The 18,842-nt window shown below is 40.5% G+C and overlaps 1 protein-coding gene across 2 annotated transcripts in view; it reads right to left on the minus strand.

Moving 5' to 3' along the window:
• Positions 1-3,084: 3,084 nt before the first annotated feature.
• LOC119389494 (coronin-6) overlaps positions 3,085-18,842 on the minus strand; it is a 28,614-nt gene continuing 12,856 nt past the window's right edge. The window contains exons 9-12 of one of the 2 annotated variants that reach the window (XM_037656785.2): positions 18,710-18,811; positions 16,247-16,384; positions 15,768-15,956; positions 3,086-3,411 (exon numbers count right to left, since the gene is read on the minus strand). In XM_037656785.2, the coding sequence (XP_037512713.1) occupies positions 3,133-3,411; positions 15,768-15,956; positions 16,247-16,384; positions 18,710-18,811 (708 nt within the window). In that variant the 3' untranslated portion in view covers positions 3,086-3,132. Of the gene's footprint in view, positions 3,412-15,767; positions 15,957-16,246; positions 16,385-18,709; positions 18,812-18,842 lie in introns of both variants that reach the window. The other variant, XM_049414439.1, reaches the window with a different exon arrangement.

The following is an 18,842-nucleotide window of genomic DNA, read 5'->3' on the forward strand; positions in this document are numbered from 1 at the left end:
TGGCGAAGGAGCTAGGCCTCCCAACGTCAACATGCACGACTGTTGGGGACGCACTTGTGCGGGCACGGCCGTAAATCTCTCGAAAAACATCCCCAACACCATCGCGATAAGAAAATAACAACGTAGCACCGCGGTTGTGAAAATTTCTGGCCCTCATCTATGGCGTCAAAGCGCTCGTTATGTCACTTTCGCCGCAGTACTCCAGCTGTCACGAGTCTCAAAAAACTTGGTTCGATAATTACACATGCGCGCACAGGTCGTATATTTACGAGTGCAGGTATGATTGCTGACGTCTAAAAACTTCACTGGCAATCATTCAGAGCTGTTCGTGTCTTAGCTGCGGCCCTGAAAATGAATAAATCAAAACGTACACCAGCTTTCTTTTGTCGCATGCTAATTTTTGATACTTTCTAGTGATACGAATTTCGGATGATGCGAATATTTTGGGTGATCCCGTGAGATTCGTATCACCGAGGTTTTACTGTATACCCTATGCATTGAAACAGTGGCTACTCTAAGGCATGCATCAAAGCATATACTCGTGGCCTAGCCTGTAGTTTCCTTCTTTTATGTTTTAACAAGGAAACCAATGAATGAAGAGGATGGTCACAAGTTATTTCTTGAAAGGGCATTGGCTAATTCACAAACACTCCTAAAACAATTACCCTTAAACATGTGCTGTCTTGTAACTGTTCAACCATTCAACTTTTCCTTTGGCATTTCTCCTGCCTCGGTTGCATTTTGATCTTGTGTGCATAGTTTATAAAAAATGCTTCACTTATTTGTGCCTAGTATGTATGTTACTGGTGTATTAATAGTGGATCCCCTTTTTTTAGGTATGTGTAGAAAAAACAACAGATTATTCCCTTACAGTACCTTTTTCATGTCACAAATGTCAGGTCTAACTGTAACATATCTTGTACATAAGGGACTCACCAAGGGGTGTCCGTGAGTTGTGCACTGGTTCAACATTAATGTCACTGTTCAGAAGGCAAGAGTACGATGTAAATAGCCTCTCATATCTGTGCTATACTGTTTGTAGTGTTGTGACGCTTTTATTATCATGTGCTGTGTGAGAAACTCTTTTCAACTGTATGATATTGCCATCTTAAGGCTGTATTATTGTCACGAAAATTGTCAATGGAAGGTCTTAGTACTGCCCTTTATTTCTTGTATCATCTTGTGTCTGTGCTACACCACTAGTCCAGTTATTGTATTACATGTTTCTATCACAATATTGTTCCTCATGTTTTGTGAATAGTGTCTGCATCTTGTGAAGTCATCTTGTCATGCACCTAGTACTAAGCCTGGAGATTATGCAACGGGACACCAATGTTGCCATCCCTTTATGTTTCTTTTATCTTTTACATTTGATCTAAAGTACCTCACTCGTATTGCGTGCTTGTGCCAAATTGGCAGTAGTGATCTTTACATGAAACACAAAGATTTGAAGATTGCATTTAACTGCGCAAGCTTCAAGCAAGGCTGACCATGCTTCTTTGGGGTAATGGCACAGGAACAAAGAAAGGCACAGCTCTTGGCTGAAAATGTCAGCAAATATTTGGCAGGGGCGTAGCCAGGGGGGGGGGGTCGACTTCCCCTCCCCTCCAAAAATATTCAGTTTTGCTTGCGTATATATACACACACATACAAATGCATGCACAAGCATACATAAAGTATAGTTGAACCCACCCCCAAAAAAATTGCTGGCTATGCTCCTGATATTTGGTAACCATTTCCTATGTCGTCACATTATTGCATCTGTGCATCAAACCGTTTGTGCAGATTGTAAAGCTATACATGATGTCCGATTTCATGCTTGCTTGGCTGGGCCATAGGCAAGATTAATGTGGTTTATGAAGACAACTGCTGTTGAAACACTGAATCTTTCAAATCTTCATTTCTTGCACACTTAAGACATCTATTGCCTTTTTAGAATGGCTGTATAGTACTTTATTTTTCTGCCCTTTCGCCAGCATATTCTTTGGTAATCATTATTATCCTCATGACAGTCTTTGAGGGAGATGATCATAAGTGTCAAGATGTGAATAGAGAGCATAGTACAACACAACATAAATCTCTTGGATCACACAGTTAAATTGCACTTCGACACTGCAACAGTGCATGACACGTGAAGATGACATGTTTCTGCAACCGCAAAGCTCAACCACCACAAAATGTAGAGTATGAACTGAAGCACAAGCCAGAGCCTGCAAACAAGTTTTCTGTGCTGCTGAAAGAAATCATGGCTTGCATTTTGTATAGAAATATCTGAATAACAGGACATTAAAAATAAGCCAACTCCGTAGATTAAGCTGTTTTTGTCAACGTCTGGCACTTGTGTGAAGGCTTTATGCAAATACCACTAATGGAATTAGTCACTTTGAAAATATTCCTTACTAATTACTGTTTGCTTTGACTTCACTTTGCCAAAAAATCGATATTCATGCATGCCTACTAGGTACAGTGTAGAGTCCCTTGCTATGAAAGCTTGCAGGATGTAAGCCTGGATATGCACATGGTGGGATGGGAATATTGTGAGCAAGTGTGATTGAATGTAGAGCATGATGTAAACCATTACGGTGGTTCACTGTGCTTGTGTAGTGATGCTGATCACAAGTTTCGTGTGTTTTGTTCCCATATGCCCTGGCCTCATACTGAGAGCTTAAAGTGAAAAATAACCGTAGCTTGTTTAAATTACCTGACCTAGAAAAATCTGATGCAGCGTCGCTTATTGCCTCTAAATTCCATCATGTAACTGGAGCATAATGCTTATGTAGTTTGTGCTGAGCTCCTAAAATGAGTAGTGTGAAGAAACATATGAGGATTGTGCCTGTAATCGTTGATGCTACTTATCTCCGAAACTGTCTGCATTTATGATTGGCATGCTCTGGTGCTAAGTGCCAGATTAGCGAACCTGTGTCATTTTTAACACGATGAGCACTTTGCATTTTATCCGTGGTTGTTTTCCGAGCTCTAAGTTGCATGCTAATTAGCACTGTACGTTGTGTCATGAAACGGTCAATGAAAGAAACAACATTGTGTAAGCTTGTTACACTTTACTGCACTGCGTCAAAAAGCGAGGATGCTGCGGTTAGTTGGGAACTCTTACTGCAACAGGAGGTCGTGTTGTTATGAGGAACTTGTATGCAAACTGATTTGGGACCTTGTGCCATTTTGACGGCTGCGCACCATCGGGCTGGCAACAAGGCTATTCCAAGCACGATTCATGTTCTGCAGAAATAGTGTCATCTTGCCATTGCCACGTCTGCAATGGTCACCGTGGGGCACATTGTCTGCTTTAGCAGCACCTTGCAGTGCTTTGCAGGGTAGGCTCCGTGGTGGTGGATAATACAGGCTTGAACTTGTCTCTGACTTGTGTAACGGATGACCTTGTCCCGAGGCATTCTCCTGCAACAGTTTACAATTGAATTTCTCTAGAAGATCTTATAGCATCAATTCTACCTGAATTTAGCTGCATTTTGCCTCAGCTGCAGGTGTAATGTTCATTTTCTAATTTAATTTCAGTTTGATAGCCAGTGGTAGCACCTACGATGCCAGAGCGAGCAGCATTTATTGCCCTGATCTGCACTGCTGACCAAACACATTGGTTCAAGCTTGGAAGTACAAATGGTGCATGTCCCTTTTACCCTTACACATGCTTCTTTCAGCCTTGACTCGCATATTTTTATTGTACCACTTCAAAAGTTCTGAAGCTTAAGCTTAAACGTTTTGCATATCAGTGAGTTCAGTATAAATTTTCCATGTGTTACTATTTGCAAGACTCTAGGAAGTAGGCTTGCTCGCAGTTGCATCTAATCTGCATTCGAGTTTACAAAAGAACAATTTGCAAATGCAGTTTTATCCTACTTGTCCTATACCTGTAACATTGCAATATTGTGAAGTCCAGCTGTGCCACAAGCCACTAAAATTCAGATAAGCCATGCAACTGCAGCCAGATATAGAATTTGTGCAAATTACATATCAATGTGGATGGTGTGTCTTGGTCTGCAGTGCAGTGTTCATGGAACTTTTCAATTTGTAAATGACTGTGCGAGACATAAATGCATCTGTGAAAAATGTTTGCACACTGCTGGAGATTATGCTGTAACTTATTTCGTTTCTATGTATGCATGTGTGTGAGAGAAAGAAACCCATGGCTTTAAAGACAGTTCATTATTCTCAGTCAGCAATAAAGTTGTACTTTAAGGAGCCAGCATTATGTAAAAGTATGCCTTTTAGCTTCGCAGAACGACAAGTTGTGTATAAATTGTCTTAATGAGAAAAAATTACATGCGTGTTATGATTCATCTTTCTAACCGACCTGGTCTGGTAACCTTTAAAAGTTCCAGAACTTCATATGACTGTTGCTGCAGATCAACACCTAGGCAGAAGGCTTTCCTTTTTGGTATTTTGTGTGTGTACACATGTACATGTAGAGATTTTATGCACATGAGTGTCATATTCTTTTCCCTTACTCAGGTTACGACTAAATGTCTGTTTTATCTACAATTGCAAGTGTTTTAGAAATGATATACTGCACATATAAAGTATTAGGGAAGTAACTCTGTGACTTAGTTACACATGTAGTCACAGAAGTGTTTCGAGTGCACAGCAGGTGTTTTTTCTGTGAGTAGATTTTGAGCTGTGAAGCTTCACAGCAGAGCAGTGCCTACTCTTTGTGCAATATCATATAGTATGGGCAAAGCTCTTTTCATTTTTTTAGGATGTTGCACTCGCGCAGAAAATGTCGGCCGAGTAAAAATGTTCATGTATAGTGCTCACAGATTGAAACATGACACCAACTCTTTCAGTATAACAACTGGTATGTGCAGTTGCTTGAGATAACCGCATAATGGTGGTACGAATCTGGCCACTAGATGCAATAGACTCTGACGCAAGTGTGAAGAGCTAAAATTGCACCAATATGGCACTAACTGAAGATGGTGGAAATGAAAGTATGTGCATTACATAGCCTTAAATTGTCGCGTTTCAAACCTTGGGCACCGTACATGAAGCAAGATTTTTCTTTATCGATATAGAGTGGCATAAAGGGCAGCATAGATTCTACTAAAGTGTTCAAGTGTCTCCTATTATACTATACTGTAAACAAGTGATTAGAAACCAAGATGACATGAAGGCTTAAGCCTTAACGAATCCAACATTTTGCCAAAACCATAAAATGTCTCGTCTGGTTTTTCTGTTTATCAACCTACATAGTTGAACTGCTTGTCATAAAATTATTGGTTGGCAATATCAAATGGGCTCATAAAGGTAACTGTCCAACACTTACTTTTCAGTGGGGTGCATGTGAATTGGAGTAGGAAAAAAAAAAAGCTGCTTGGCTCTTAGGCCCAAGATTCTGAAATTAAGATGTCCATTAGGCCGAGCACACACTCATTACTATGCTTAGTACGGACACCCGTGCACTCTCACATAACAGGTGTGAATTAAAGGAGTACTGACACAATTTTGAGGCACCCCAAAAGCGATATTTTTTATTTCCATGGTGTGCACTATCAACGCTCTCCACACGCCGGAGACAGACAACACACAAAATATTTTAGTTCGATTTTAAAGTTTTCGTCGACCAGCATTTGCAAGCCACCCCCACCACAATGGACATTATTAGGACAAGTCAACACAGTCCACTGGGTTTGCAAAATTTGTGTCCTGCATGCAGCCTCAATCGCCGAAATCGCTATCAGAGTCTCTGGACGACAATTCACTCGTCGTTTTTTGCGTGAACCACATGCGACTGACAGCAAATTGACAGCTGTTGCTAGTATTTCGCGAGTGCAGTTTTCCGTGACGTCAGACTTGTGTTAACACATCACTGCGAAGCCGCCTTTTCAATACCGAAATTAAAATTGCTGTTTTAAGGTGGTGGTATTAAAAATATGTTCAATGCATTACCAAGTACTACGACACTCTTTTTAGGGTTCTCAACACCAGTGTTTTTAATTAGAGCAACAACCCGAAAATATTTATAATTCGTGTCAGTACTCCTTTAATGGTTATGTGATCCACCAATTTTCATTTACCAAAGGTGTATCCCATGTACATGCTTTGCTTTCCAGATTTGTATTTTTTGCAGCTTCCTGTATGTGTTTGCACAACGATTCTACTGTGGTTGCTGGCGTTCTTGTGTTCTTGCATTTTTATTATGCATTTCCTCTTGAAACAAATGTTTTAAATTTTAGGAGTTATGGGAATGGTGCAACAAACCTGGCTCAAAGCACTGCAACGTCCTTTGCAGTTGGTCAATCTCACTATTGCTTCGTACCCATTTTACTTATGTAGTAAGGCAGCTTGTGTCCAAAGATCTTTTTTTTGTGTGTGTGTGAGATAAAAGGTTTTTGCGGCAACGGCCTACCTAGCCACTGTACCAAAACCACCGTGTTTACACCAGCTGTACACTTAACCAGGTATCTCTGTTCGTTAACATAGTGTGTATATACTGTTGTAATACATGAAAATCATGCAAAGAATGTGCTAGAGTACCGAAGTATAGCATTTTCTATGTTATATGCTGTAAAAAAAAAATTGACTGTTAGTCTAGTTGGCCGTGCATAACTGGTTCAGATAAATTAGTGCTTGTCCTAACCTCCTTCCTCGTGTTCCTTGTTTCTTTGTGCTAAGCTATCTCAACTAGTTATGTACAAAAAAAAGTGAGGGAGGAGGGAATGGAGAAACAACGGCATTATTTGCCGCGGCAATCTGTACAGCTACATTTGTCAGCGTAGACATACGACCATGCTTACATACCATATTTATGTACAAAGCCGATGTAATATTTCTCGGAGCAGTGTATGTATCATGAAGTAAAGGAAATGTTGAAAATTGTGTTTTTTTTACCATTTCTTTCAGGCATCCCTTCTGTGGGAAGGGGGTGGGGGCAAAGCTGCACATTGTGGCAGCAGGTTATATTCTTTTTGTGCTATAAAAGATGACCACAAAGATTTTAAAGGGGTGCAGCAACACTTTTCCAAGTAATCGTCGAATGGCTTCATTAAAGGAGTTTATTGCCTCACAAATCATCTGCTACAAAAATTTTGAAAATGTGCCAAGTGCGAGCAGAGTTACAGGGATTTCTCACGCGGTTTAAGCACTTTCTGTCTCCTTTCGTACCAGCAAGTGCGCTGCAAGCTATGCAGAAGGGAGGATGACAAGGTGGCAATAAACTACGCCCATTTCACCAGCGCTCGTCATGACCTTAAGCACTTTATTTTCTTTTATTTTTCTTCGAACGCATGGATTACTTTCAATGCGATTGCGAGAAAGCGCGTGAGCACGTTGCGGCGGTCGTGATAACTACGCAGCTCACGATGTTCAAATCGGCCAATGGCCACGGACTTGGGGTTTAATGTGCGGTGATTAGGTTTTATGCCATCATTTGTTGAGAGAAGAGGGAACGATTTCTAGCTGGCTTTGTGAATTAACTGTAAATTCCAGGCCGCGTGCTGCGCTATAATGTTTGGCTCACATGTTCTCAGGAGCCCCTACTACCCATCAGCAGCGTTTTCTGACCATGCTCTAAACGTGTTGCAGGGTCCCTCTAAGAAACTTGAATCACTAGAAATGATCAGTTCTAAAGTTGGCGATGGAAATAAAAGCTTAAGAACAGTGTAATTTTTGGCAAGTAAGTTTTGCCACTATTAAGACTTTCTAGGTTCCTGTTAAGTGTCGCACAGAACTTATGCGTAAAAAACTTATCCGGGGAAAAGCACCAAAAGCAAATGAGCCTTCACAAAAGAAACAACAGTATGCTTTAGCAACAAAGTTATGCCTAATACAGTAATTCATTGCGTTGCCCTTTGTCAACCTTTAGAAACACTCAAGAAAGGAGGTCCCGATAGGCTAGATTTTTTTTTTTTTCTTTTGTCACTGCCATACGAAGAAGCGAAAAACAGAAGCCAGAGAATGATGAAATGATAAGTTCAAAACATTATCACAGCAGCCATCATCCCATACACTTCCTTGGGTCTTGTGTATGTGTGATATTGGGGCTATTGCAGCACCAAATTTTTGTGTAGTAAAAGTGTAGCACTCTACCACCAAATCCGTGAGTTGAAAACATGGCATACTGTCGTGATGCAAGTCAACGCCACCACACCGTTTGGACGAAGTGTTTGAGCGGTGTGGGTTTAATTAGAACTTTCGCTACAAGCACAAAACTGTATAATTTTATTTCACTGAAATCAGCAAGAGCTTAGTGATTTCCTATGCACAGTTTGTTTGCGTGTACAAAGGTGAAAAAGAAAAACACCTCGAAAAGTTCATTCTGGTGAACAATGCACAGTCGCAAGACTAGATGGCAGACCCAGTCTCTCCAAAAAAAAAAGTGGGGGGGAAGGCACTTGTGTAATAAATATTTATGCTTCACACACTGTTCAGAAAGACATAGCGAAGTTGTCCTTGGCACAATTGTTGCTCAGGTATTAACACAACATTTTTTTTCAGCCTTCCATCTTGGTGATAATGCTCACAACCAATGCACATGTTTGGCATTCGGTCGAGTAAACAAAAATGGTAATATGTGCCCAACTGTTAACTTCACATCACCGTCATGCCACCAAGTGCAATCCCAAAAAATTGCGTGACAGAACAAGGCTGGTGTGGAGGCCTCAGAGTAAGAAAGTCCGAAACAGTGTTAAAATGGATGTTTCACTGAGACCCTGAGCAAGTCAAGCAATTGTGCCATGCAGCATTCAGCAGATCTGCTCAACTCGATTTCTCAAGACCGCAAGGATCCCTAGTCTGCCAGATTATCGGCACTCATAAGTCAATTTAGACTCGGTGCTACAGCATTCAATGTTTTGCGACACTGTAAATGGTACTTCTCACAATGCCATGCTTTACCCCATGTGAAGGTTTAAAAATGGATAAACTGCAATTCCAAAAAATCACGAGTGTATCCACAAGCTTATAAAATTACTTCTACCACACAGTACACACAATGCAGAACTCGCATTAGCCAATAAATCCTCACTGCACTGCTCTAGAATAGGAAGATTTTTTTTTTTTTCATTGTGTTCAAAACTACAGTTACAAAACCTACTTCAAGCCTTGTACAGGAACCAGTGAGAAGTACACTATTCCATGCAGTGACAAAGGTTTTAACAGCTTTCTGGCACAGCAGTGCATCTACAGTGAGTGGGAAACAAAGCCACGAGGTTTCACTTGCAATAGTTTTGTGCAAGGAGGCCTTTTCAATGCCTATGCTTCGTCTAACGTGTTAAAAGGAAGCTTGAGTACCTTTACATAAATGACAGCAAGGCATTTGAGAAGCATGAAGGTCAAGACCAACCAAGTCCTAGTTGTGCAATGAAACAGTATAACCTGTGCTTTCTAACCGCAACAGGTAAATGCCCTTCCAGTGCATCCATTAAAGTGAAAACAGCACAGACACAGAACAAGAGATTAGAAAGTGCTGCTTTTCTTGTCTGTGTGTTCCCTTTCCTCTTGAACATGTACTGTATTGTGTGGGCCCTATATCTTATCTCCTTTACTGCTTATGTGCCGTTTCCATTTCAAGCTAGAGATATACGGCTGAATGCATGCACTCTGAGCATTTGGCACCGTTTGCTTCGACTAAGGCAAAAGCATCAGGGTTCTTTTCAGATATTTCTGGCAAGCTTCTTGCACAACATACAGCAATGTAGTGCTGGCATGCGCATCACTCAAAAGATGAGGCACGCATGTGTTCACTCGTGGAAAAAGTAATTTGCTGGGTACTTGCACCGCTTCACAAAATTCTGCTACCGTTCATGAAATTAAGTGAGAACTAAAACTAGCAAGTCAATCTGTTCAAGCATGTCACAACTTTCACAATAGAAAAAAAATGCACGACACTTGTTTGCACACCTGGATTTTTTTCTCTTCTTTTTTTCAGTGTGCTCACAATGACAACTGCTTATGCTACATTATTTCAATCAGTGCACTATCAGTTTAAAAGCATGTAAAAAGGGCTAAAACATCTCAGTTGACCTCGGAAGCACTGTCATGATGTAAAAACAGTTTAAGTGCTATATAAAACACCTTCAATATTCTTGAAAACGATCAGCGTAGAGATTAGTTAGTTAACAGGCCTTTGTACAGGGTCAGTTATCAAATGTTGCCTTCTGGCAGACTAAATCTGAGCAATTCAAACAATTACTTGAACTGACCTCACTGGTGATAACATGTCTCACACCACACCTAGAATGAGAGCCAATGCATCACAACACGACGAATACTGGGTGTGTTTACATCAATGCTGCTGACAACTGTGCATATAGGATTGGTAACGTGTACACAACACATCAGAACTAAGGCACAGGGAAGTATCACAGCTGAACATTGGCTACCATGAGCCTTTGCAACAGCGCACACAAGTTATTGTTTACTTTGCTTCCAATGTATCACCGTGGAGATGGCAAACAACACTGGCTTTAACAACCACCATTTTGAAGTTCCTTAACAGTACACCCATACAATTCTGAGAACCACTTCAAAAAAAAAAATGTACACAGTACCTTTGCTGTGCTATCTCTTACAAAGCTGTTAACAATGGGCCAAAGATGTGGAGAGACAACTTGAAAGCGTTGCAGTCAGCACAGAAATACTTGAGCATAGTTGTCCTTCCATCACTTCAACAAGGCTTAAAATCTCAATACATTCTTAACAGTCACTGCTCCCGTACACACACACTGAAGCATACTTGGCGGTCAAGAGGACACGAATAGCAATCATAAAAACACTTAAGTTCCAAGTGTAAAAAAAATGAGTGAGTCATAAAATACAAGATTTCAGAGGCAATGCATAAAAACAAAGCGTGGAACATAGTGGAACATAGTTAAAAATGCCATTTTCAAAGCACACATGAACGCTTACAAAAAAAAGTGTGAATGAATGAAACCTAGTAGCAGGCCAAAAAAAAAAAAAAAAGGCAAAATAAGTCGAAGCATAAGAGAGAAAAATCACACTCATAGCAAGGCAATCATTCCATGGAAGAACAAACACTGGCCTCCACTTAAAAGGTACATATTCCAAAGCATATTCAGCTTGAGATTGTGCATAATGTTATGCCACAGGGTGCACGCTAATGGCATTAAGAATTCAGGGCCTTATTACCATTATTTTTAAAATTGGTATCACGCAAATAATATTGTATCTTTGTATGGTCATTTCTCAGTGCTTTAGAGCACTTCCGAAAGGCCGATCCTGTTCAGATGGTTTGCAAGGGTTGCTCATTTTACTCCAGCTCGATGATGCCATTAGTGTCATAAGCTTGATCGTCACCCAGCTAGCTAGAACAGCAACTAGAACAGCTAGAACAACAAGAATCATAATGTTTAGGTTAAAATGTTGCTTACTGCTTTTAATGTACAGTGCTACTAAAAACTAGTAGTAGTAGGCATGTAGTACTGAAAACTACATGTGAGCATCTTTATGTAACTGTTAACTTCTCTTGAAACCGAAACTATAGAATAGCATCTACACGTTTGAAGGTATGGAACAAATAAACAACCTGACATCTGGGATGGAAAAGATACCCCCTTAAAAAATCCTCAACAAATTTTCATATGTTTGCTTGCAGCACCCTGACTGTGCAGTTAAATACGAACAAGGAAAATACACTACTCATTGCACAAATATATCAGGTTCTTAAAATTTGAAATGCTGCTTATTGCGTTTTATTTTAATGCCATTAAGCTTGCCCACATGGCATTGCACGAATGACAACCAGAGCTAAGCATTATGCATTTGATGCCATTAAATCGCCACATGCAGCACAGGTACAGAGAATGCCCATTAGAAAACGATAGCAGTGACCAAACTGCATACAGAATGTGGGAAGCCATAGGCAACCTATATTTCCAAATGGTACCGAGTGATCCAAAAATCATGCTCGCTAAAGAACTTGAGCCAATTAATAGTTAGCAATGATGCACAAGCATAACTGCTTGTAAGTCTTTCACACTATGTCAAATGTAAAATATAAAGCTGATGCTGAGCTTTGCGTCACTATTACAAAAATGTTGCTGGGTCGTTTGCCAACGGTCATCGAGTAGAATGACAGGTCCGTAAAATATAAAAGTTAGAAATATGAGAGAAAGAGAAAAGCTTTTCTGATTAACTGCGCAAATACGACACTATGGCAGTGATGAAAATGCAGCCAACCAATTTTATGGACACGCTTGGTTATCTGAACTTATATTGGCGCACCACCACTATGTGCTCCGCAGTGCAAACGTTGGCGGTAAAAAAAGCCTAATTCCACATGATGGTTAGCTCAACCTCCTCCCTATGACCTGCACAGACTTCACCACAAAATTTGCAACTACAATGACGCAGCAGCACTTCTTCTGGTGGAGCGACTTCCTGACTTCCCAAGAGTCATTTCACCATAACGCCTAACAACGTAGCAATTTTGATTGGTTTATCTATAACCGGCAAACTTCAGTGACTGACCTGTCATTTGCAGCTCTGAACGTTTTTGAAAAATATTCCTTACACTGGAAAATCGGTTCTGCAAAAGCACACAAGATGGAGTAAAATTCATGAAAGTGGATACTTCCAGCGCCAAGTACAGATTTCTCAGAAAGAAAGCTTCCCAGTAGGCAAAAAATTCGTCCCGGTTTGTAATTCAAACTAGTCAGCTAATAGTTCGGGTCTCAATATAAACGAACTAAAGCACAAACTTTTTCTGTCCCTTGTTCAAAGCGAGGGAAGCGCAAGCAGAGCAGTGGCGGACTTTTCTTTAATGTGATAACTACTTTAGAGCATTACTTCATCAATATTTTTCTCAAAAATGAGCCAGGCATTATGACTAACAGTTATTGCAGCTGCTTTGAGAGCAAAAGGGAAGAAATTTTTCCTTTTTCCATTCATGTCCTGCATGCAAGACCTCTAAAACTGCCACCAATCGATTTATCTATGGCTTTTACAATGTGAGAACAGAAACTTATTCATCTAGACGCCAGAAAACACAATCAATATTAGCATGAAATACGGTTTTCATACTTAAACATTTTGATGAAGTGCTTCTTTAAAAAAAGAACCATCCTTATCATGTCCACAAAATTGGTCAGCAACTGTGTTAACTGAGCATTGTCAAGATGTGACCTGTTTAAAAGGAAGTATTGCTGAGAAGCTCGTGGATAATTATGCACCACGACCATGTGATTAAGAGTAAATAATAATTTAGATGGTCTACCTGAATAAACAAAATCTGGCAATCTCGACAAATCAATCACGCGGGCCAACCTTTGTAACAGTGCGGTGGGACTTGCATGTCATAACGAGTAACCCTAAAATTTGAGAAAAATAGTACAAAGTAGCGAGATATAAAAAAAGAAAACTGCCGTTCTTCTGAAACCACTGAACCAAGGCTAGCTCAAGGGTACGATCATATGTGCCATATCATTTTCCTGCAATTTTCGAAGCATAGTAACTTACAAGCAGCACCTCACTTAACAAAACCAAACAGCCAACCTCCAACAATTTGACACCAGTTAAGTAAAACTGCCTTCAATTCTGTCTTTCCCAAGGTTTCTGAAAGCCATGGAGACAAAAAAATCCCATTATATGAAATCTGACTCACTGAGCATTAGCTAACTTTTTTTAAAAAGTACAGCAGATCACATGTGGCTCAATTTATGCAGTGGTAGCTGTGCCAATAGCACTTACACTGCCAAAACGAGCAATGGAGTTCTATTAAGACACTAACAATCGTGCTCAAAAGGGCACGCCATTTCTCAAAATGAAGGGAAAATTTAGGTGTGCAAAGTTAAGCTGAACTAAGAGCCAGCTTATGCAATTTGAGCATGACAGAACAGATAACTGAATGGCATTGCAAACAATACACAAAACACAGCGCTGTGTTTCACAGTCCTTTATCGCTGCGGTCTTGAGTGTCGTTTGTGCTGCCATTCAATTATGCATTTCCGCCAACTAGCCCAAGTATCAGTGTTATAGCAGAACACACAAATGCAAACATGCGACCTGCTGGCCAACAAAGATGGCAAATGTTTCGTTGGTGTCATATCATGAAAGCGGCTTTTGCTCGACCAGTGGTGACAATAAGCGCATATAGAGTTCACAAGTTTTTGAAATGGCAGGTTGGCTGAAAGTGCTACTCGTGACACAAGCAGACAAAGCAGTGTTCATTCTCTTGGAACTGTTTGTAATGGGACTTTTGATAGTATAAGCAGAGATGACGACAAGGCATTTCTAAATAACTAACTCATCTCAAGTTTCATTCCATTTTATAGGGTGAATGGTTCCAACCAATTTTGTATGTCTCAATGAGATCACATAATTGGAGGATGGCTGTGCTCGTAAAAGATACACATGGTGCACTTAGTATTGGCCATATGCTTACACATATGCTACTTATTGGGTCAAGACAGAAGGAGCAGCAATGACATACTAATACCCAACAGTTAAATTATGCTCATCTGTCAGCCTTTGCAGTCACAGAAGCATAAGCTAGAAATATGTGTGCTGTAGCTCTCACAAAAAATTCCACAAGGTCTCGATTTCCAGGAGCAACAATTGCTCAATGCGCCAAGAACAAAAAATGCTGGCTATATAAGGCACTGAACAACTCACTGAGAAAGAGGAAAACAGTTATCCCACTAGCCAGAGAAGTTTTCTAGTGATGATGAAGTCAGTACTATAGGGCAATGTCAACATCCATAAGTTACACAGCAAATCTTTGGCAAGGAAGGCACGTAGGTACTACCACATGGCAATAGTATCAGCAAAAGAGCATACGCTTTGTACTGAGTGTATAGAACTTCAGAGCAGAGGGCTGTGGCAGGCTTTCAGTGAGACTTGAAGAGCTAATGTTCACGAGTAATGCTAGCAAAAAAAAAATGATGTATACATTTTAAAATAGGGGTGTGCAAATAATGGAATTTTCAAATGCAAATCACAGGCCAATAAGGCAGAAAACTGTCCTTGAATATTAAATAGAATACTGAATGCATGTTAAAGATGTTGAATGTCTTAAAGATGTTTGACTACAAAAGTAACAATGCGTAGCATTTTTTACTTGTTTGAAGTTTCAAAGATTGGGTGAATATTCGACACTTTTCTGGAATTCAGTCATGGCCAAATATTCGGTAATAATAATATTTGGGGAAAATGATAATGCAAACCATTTATTATAAGCTTGGCCGAATATTCAGGAACATGCCAATATGCATATTTCTAATGAAATATGCTTCGAATAAAGAAAACACTATTCGCATGCAAAGCTTCACATTTTTGCACACCCCTAATTTTAGAATCCAACATCCGTCAACTTGCTTTGTGCTGAAATTGATTGAAAATCGGTACACAACGGCTGCCAAGTATGCTCCGATATAGAAGTGTTGGTAGCAGCATGTTTGAGCCATACAACAGCTTGCTCGTTACAACAATCAAACCATAGAAGTCTTTTTTTTCCCGCTTTTGTGAATGCAAGCGTCTCGACGGCCTGCCTCTGCCACTGATATCAATCCCCATTCAATTTAAAGCAAGAAGTGTAAGTAACTCTCATCATCATCATCAACATAGCACAACACTCATCAGTGCCACCTGCCCCAACTCAAGGACTACACTGAGAAGGCGCTACACTCGCTCATGCTCCGAGGCGCCAGCAAACCTCAACATTGCCACCTTGCACACGGGCAACAACAGCAAGCCGCCGCACCCACCATCGTTTACGCGACAACATAGGACAATGGCTGGCTAGCCTGCTTCAAGCAGTAAAAGCCCAAGTTTTAGACGCCTACTTCGTGGTTGTTGTTGCTCTGCTTCTGGTCGCCGGGCGGCGGTGTCGGCGGGGTACTGGGTCTGTCGATGGAGGCGTCCTCCTTGCTGCCTTCCATTCGTGACTCCAACTCCTTGATGCGCTTCTCGTGCTTCACCACAATGGACTTGAGCTTCCTGATTTCATCCAATAGCTCGTCCAGCTTTGCGTCCTACATGTGCACGGCAAAATGCCATAAAGACCAAAATCGTCACTTTTCTTTTCAGTCGCACAACACTCTAGACAAACACAAATTTTCCCTATGCAGCTCACGCTTCTCAATTCATGGGCATTGAGTCCTGTCATGCAGCAGAGCCTCCCTATACCTCCCTATAGCTTGCAGCACGTCTTTCAGTACAGGCTGTACTTGTTGCACTTTACATCACCTCACAATGAATGAAAGCAGCGCACTCACAACCAAGCCAGCATACACAGTGCCACCGCAATGCATGGCCAACTTACCGATACTGCTGAGGTCACCGACTGTTCGCTTCCTTTTTGTGCCACTGGCCTTTCGGGCATTTTGTTAAGAATGTTGGGCTTCTTGGTCACCGCAAAGTCCTGCTTCGTGCTGGCTGTGTAACCTTCTTTCAAGTTGATCTGTTGGGAAACAGTCGGCAACGAGTAATCACAAACCGGCACATGCACTGAAGAAAAGCAAACACAATTCTTCACTGAGAGTGCTGAAGCCAAGTTACTGCACTGGAACTGAACAGAAAACTGCAACTAAAAATAAAATTTGACTTTTAGCATTTTGTAAGACAAAAAGACTGTAAGGCAGTAGTAATTTCTTGGTGGACTGAAAGGTATGATAATACAAAAAAAAAAAGCAGTGTAGCAAGTGACCTAGACAGCTGTGAGCAGTAGGTGCAGCCCATGAAAAAGCTTAAAACTTAATTTCTACCGAACATGTGCCTTCGATCCAGTAATTACAGTTGAAGTTTCTTGGAGGATTTCATACACACTTCCCACAAGCACGCTATCCACCAGGGCTGCTCCAAGCACTAATGATGTAAATTTTACTGCTGAATCATAGAAGCATAAGACTTAAGGGGGGACCCTGCTTCGGAGACATATTTCTTTGTTTTTGAGTACATTTTTATGAAACTTTCGCAGCTTATGTATTTTTATGTCCTGATTTCAAATATGCAATTATTTTTCTCGTACACTATGCTGTTTTCAAAATATCAAATATTTCTTGTATATTGTTGGGAGCAAGATTTATTTATAAATTGTAAGAGTTATAAAGCAAATCAGCATATCACAATAAGCTGGAATGAATGCTGTTTGCAATAAAACAAGAATGGATGTTTTAGGCCCAATTGAACAAAAGTTATAGTACGTTGAACACATGGCAAGTCAGCAATGTCGAGCTCGGTCAAACTGGGATCAAGCTGGGAATGTTCAAAATGCCATAACTTTTGTTCATATGGGCCTAGAACATCCATTCTTGTCTTATTGCATACAGCATTGATTCCAGGTTATTGTGATAGGCTGATTTGCTTGATAACTCTCACAGTTTAGGAATAAAGCCTGCTCCTAACAATACAAAAACTATTTAAAATTTTGAAAACTACACATTGTATTAGAACAATAATTGCATGTTTGAAATCAGCACACAAAAATACATAAGCTGTGAAAGTTTCATAATGATACACTCAAAAACAAGAAACATGTTTCAGAAGCAGGGTCTCCCTGCAACGCTTTTTCGTCTGCATTCTGCAGTGCTGGAGCGCGTGTAGTACAGAATACTGAGACGAACGCAAAAAGAATTATCGAAATCAGTGCACAGCAACGGAAGTTATTAGCCTTCAAAACCCCAGCAGACGAAGAGAAAAAACATTCCCTTTCGCATTTCACTCTCCCACTGACGTCAAAGGCTGGTTCCAATCACCACGCGCCTCTTACAGAGACATACTGGACGACTTGCCTTGTGGTGGCCATTGTGCAGCACTCCTAGCGTTGTTTTGCAATTGTTTTCAAATTTTCATATTTAGAAACAGAAGTCCTTTTGTATCTGAGGAAGTACAAAGACTGTTTTATAATTTTTAGTGCACGATAGCGTGACCTATGTGTGACCAAACGAATATTACGTGCGACTTGCCGCGTCAAACTAATCAAAACGCCCGGCCAATGTCATCACTCCCACGTGATAAAGCGTCACTTCCGATCACAAAAATAGTCGTTGTGTGTCGCCCTAGTCTGAAAACAATGTGGTTTCTCAGTTGAAATAAAATTATAACAGCTTTGTTTTTGACGTTGCCATTCGCGCAACGATATCGGTGCATTCCACAGTTACAGAAGAAGCGATAAAAACTACATGCTTAATTTGTGTCACAGGGCCCCTTTAACAGAATTTACTAGTAGTTTCTCGCTGCAACTCGGACATCCCATTGCCATATCAAGGCTCAATCGTCTATGCAATTAAATAAGCTTAAAAGTGGCAATTTGCGAGACTAAACGAATGTCTCGCAAAAAACTTGAAGGTAACAGCACTAGACGAGAGGGCAAGAGCTAGGTGCTAACTAGCAAGAAACTTTTACTGCATGTTGACATCAACAGATAGTCTCCTCTCATTTTGGTGCTGTTTGGCAGTACCACATTGAAGTTTTTAAATGGACTAACTAGTGCACTTGAACATACTACAGCACATCACAAAGAAGTTTGACCATAAATATTGCTGCACAATTTTCAGCACAGAGCCATGTAACAGTATGCTAGTTCTGACAATGAGAGCATAGATATTTGTTTCTTGTTTTCTTTTGTGACTGCAAACCTCTTGCAGGCTCAACAGTGAACTCGGCAAGTTCTACACCGCCAATGGCACTAGCCAACTTTTAAAACAGTAGTATTTATAGAGCTGTGAGTAAAACTTCATGAAGAAGGAAAAATATTTATAGTATACATATTTTGACAAATTCTTACAAGAATTGGGTCAGCATCTTTTCCCTCTGCCCACTCCTCAGCCGATATAGCAGGAGTGTCGCCGGGCGTCTCGGGGTAAAGATCTTGCTGGAATAGATCTGACTGAAATGACAACCAAAAATACAACACACAC

This window comes from Rhipicephalus sanguineus, chromosome 4, assembly GCF_013339695.2.
Source record: "Rhipicephalus sanguineus isolate Rsan-2018 chromosome 4, BIME_Rsan_1.4, whole genome shotgun sequence".
NCBI lineage: Eukaryota > Metazoa > Arthropoda > Arachnida > Ixodida > Ixodidae > Rhipicephalus > Rhipicephalus sanguineus.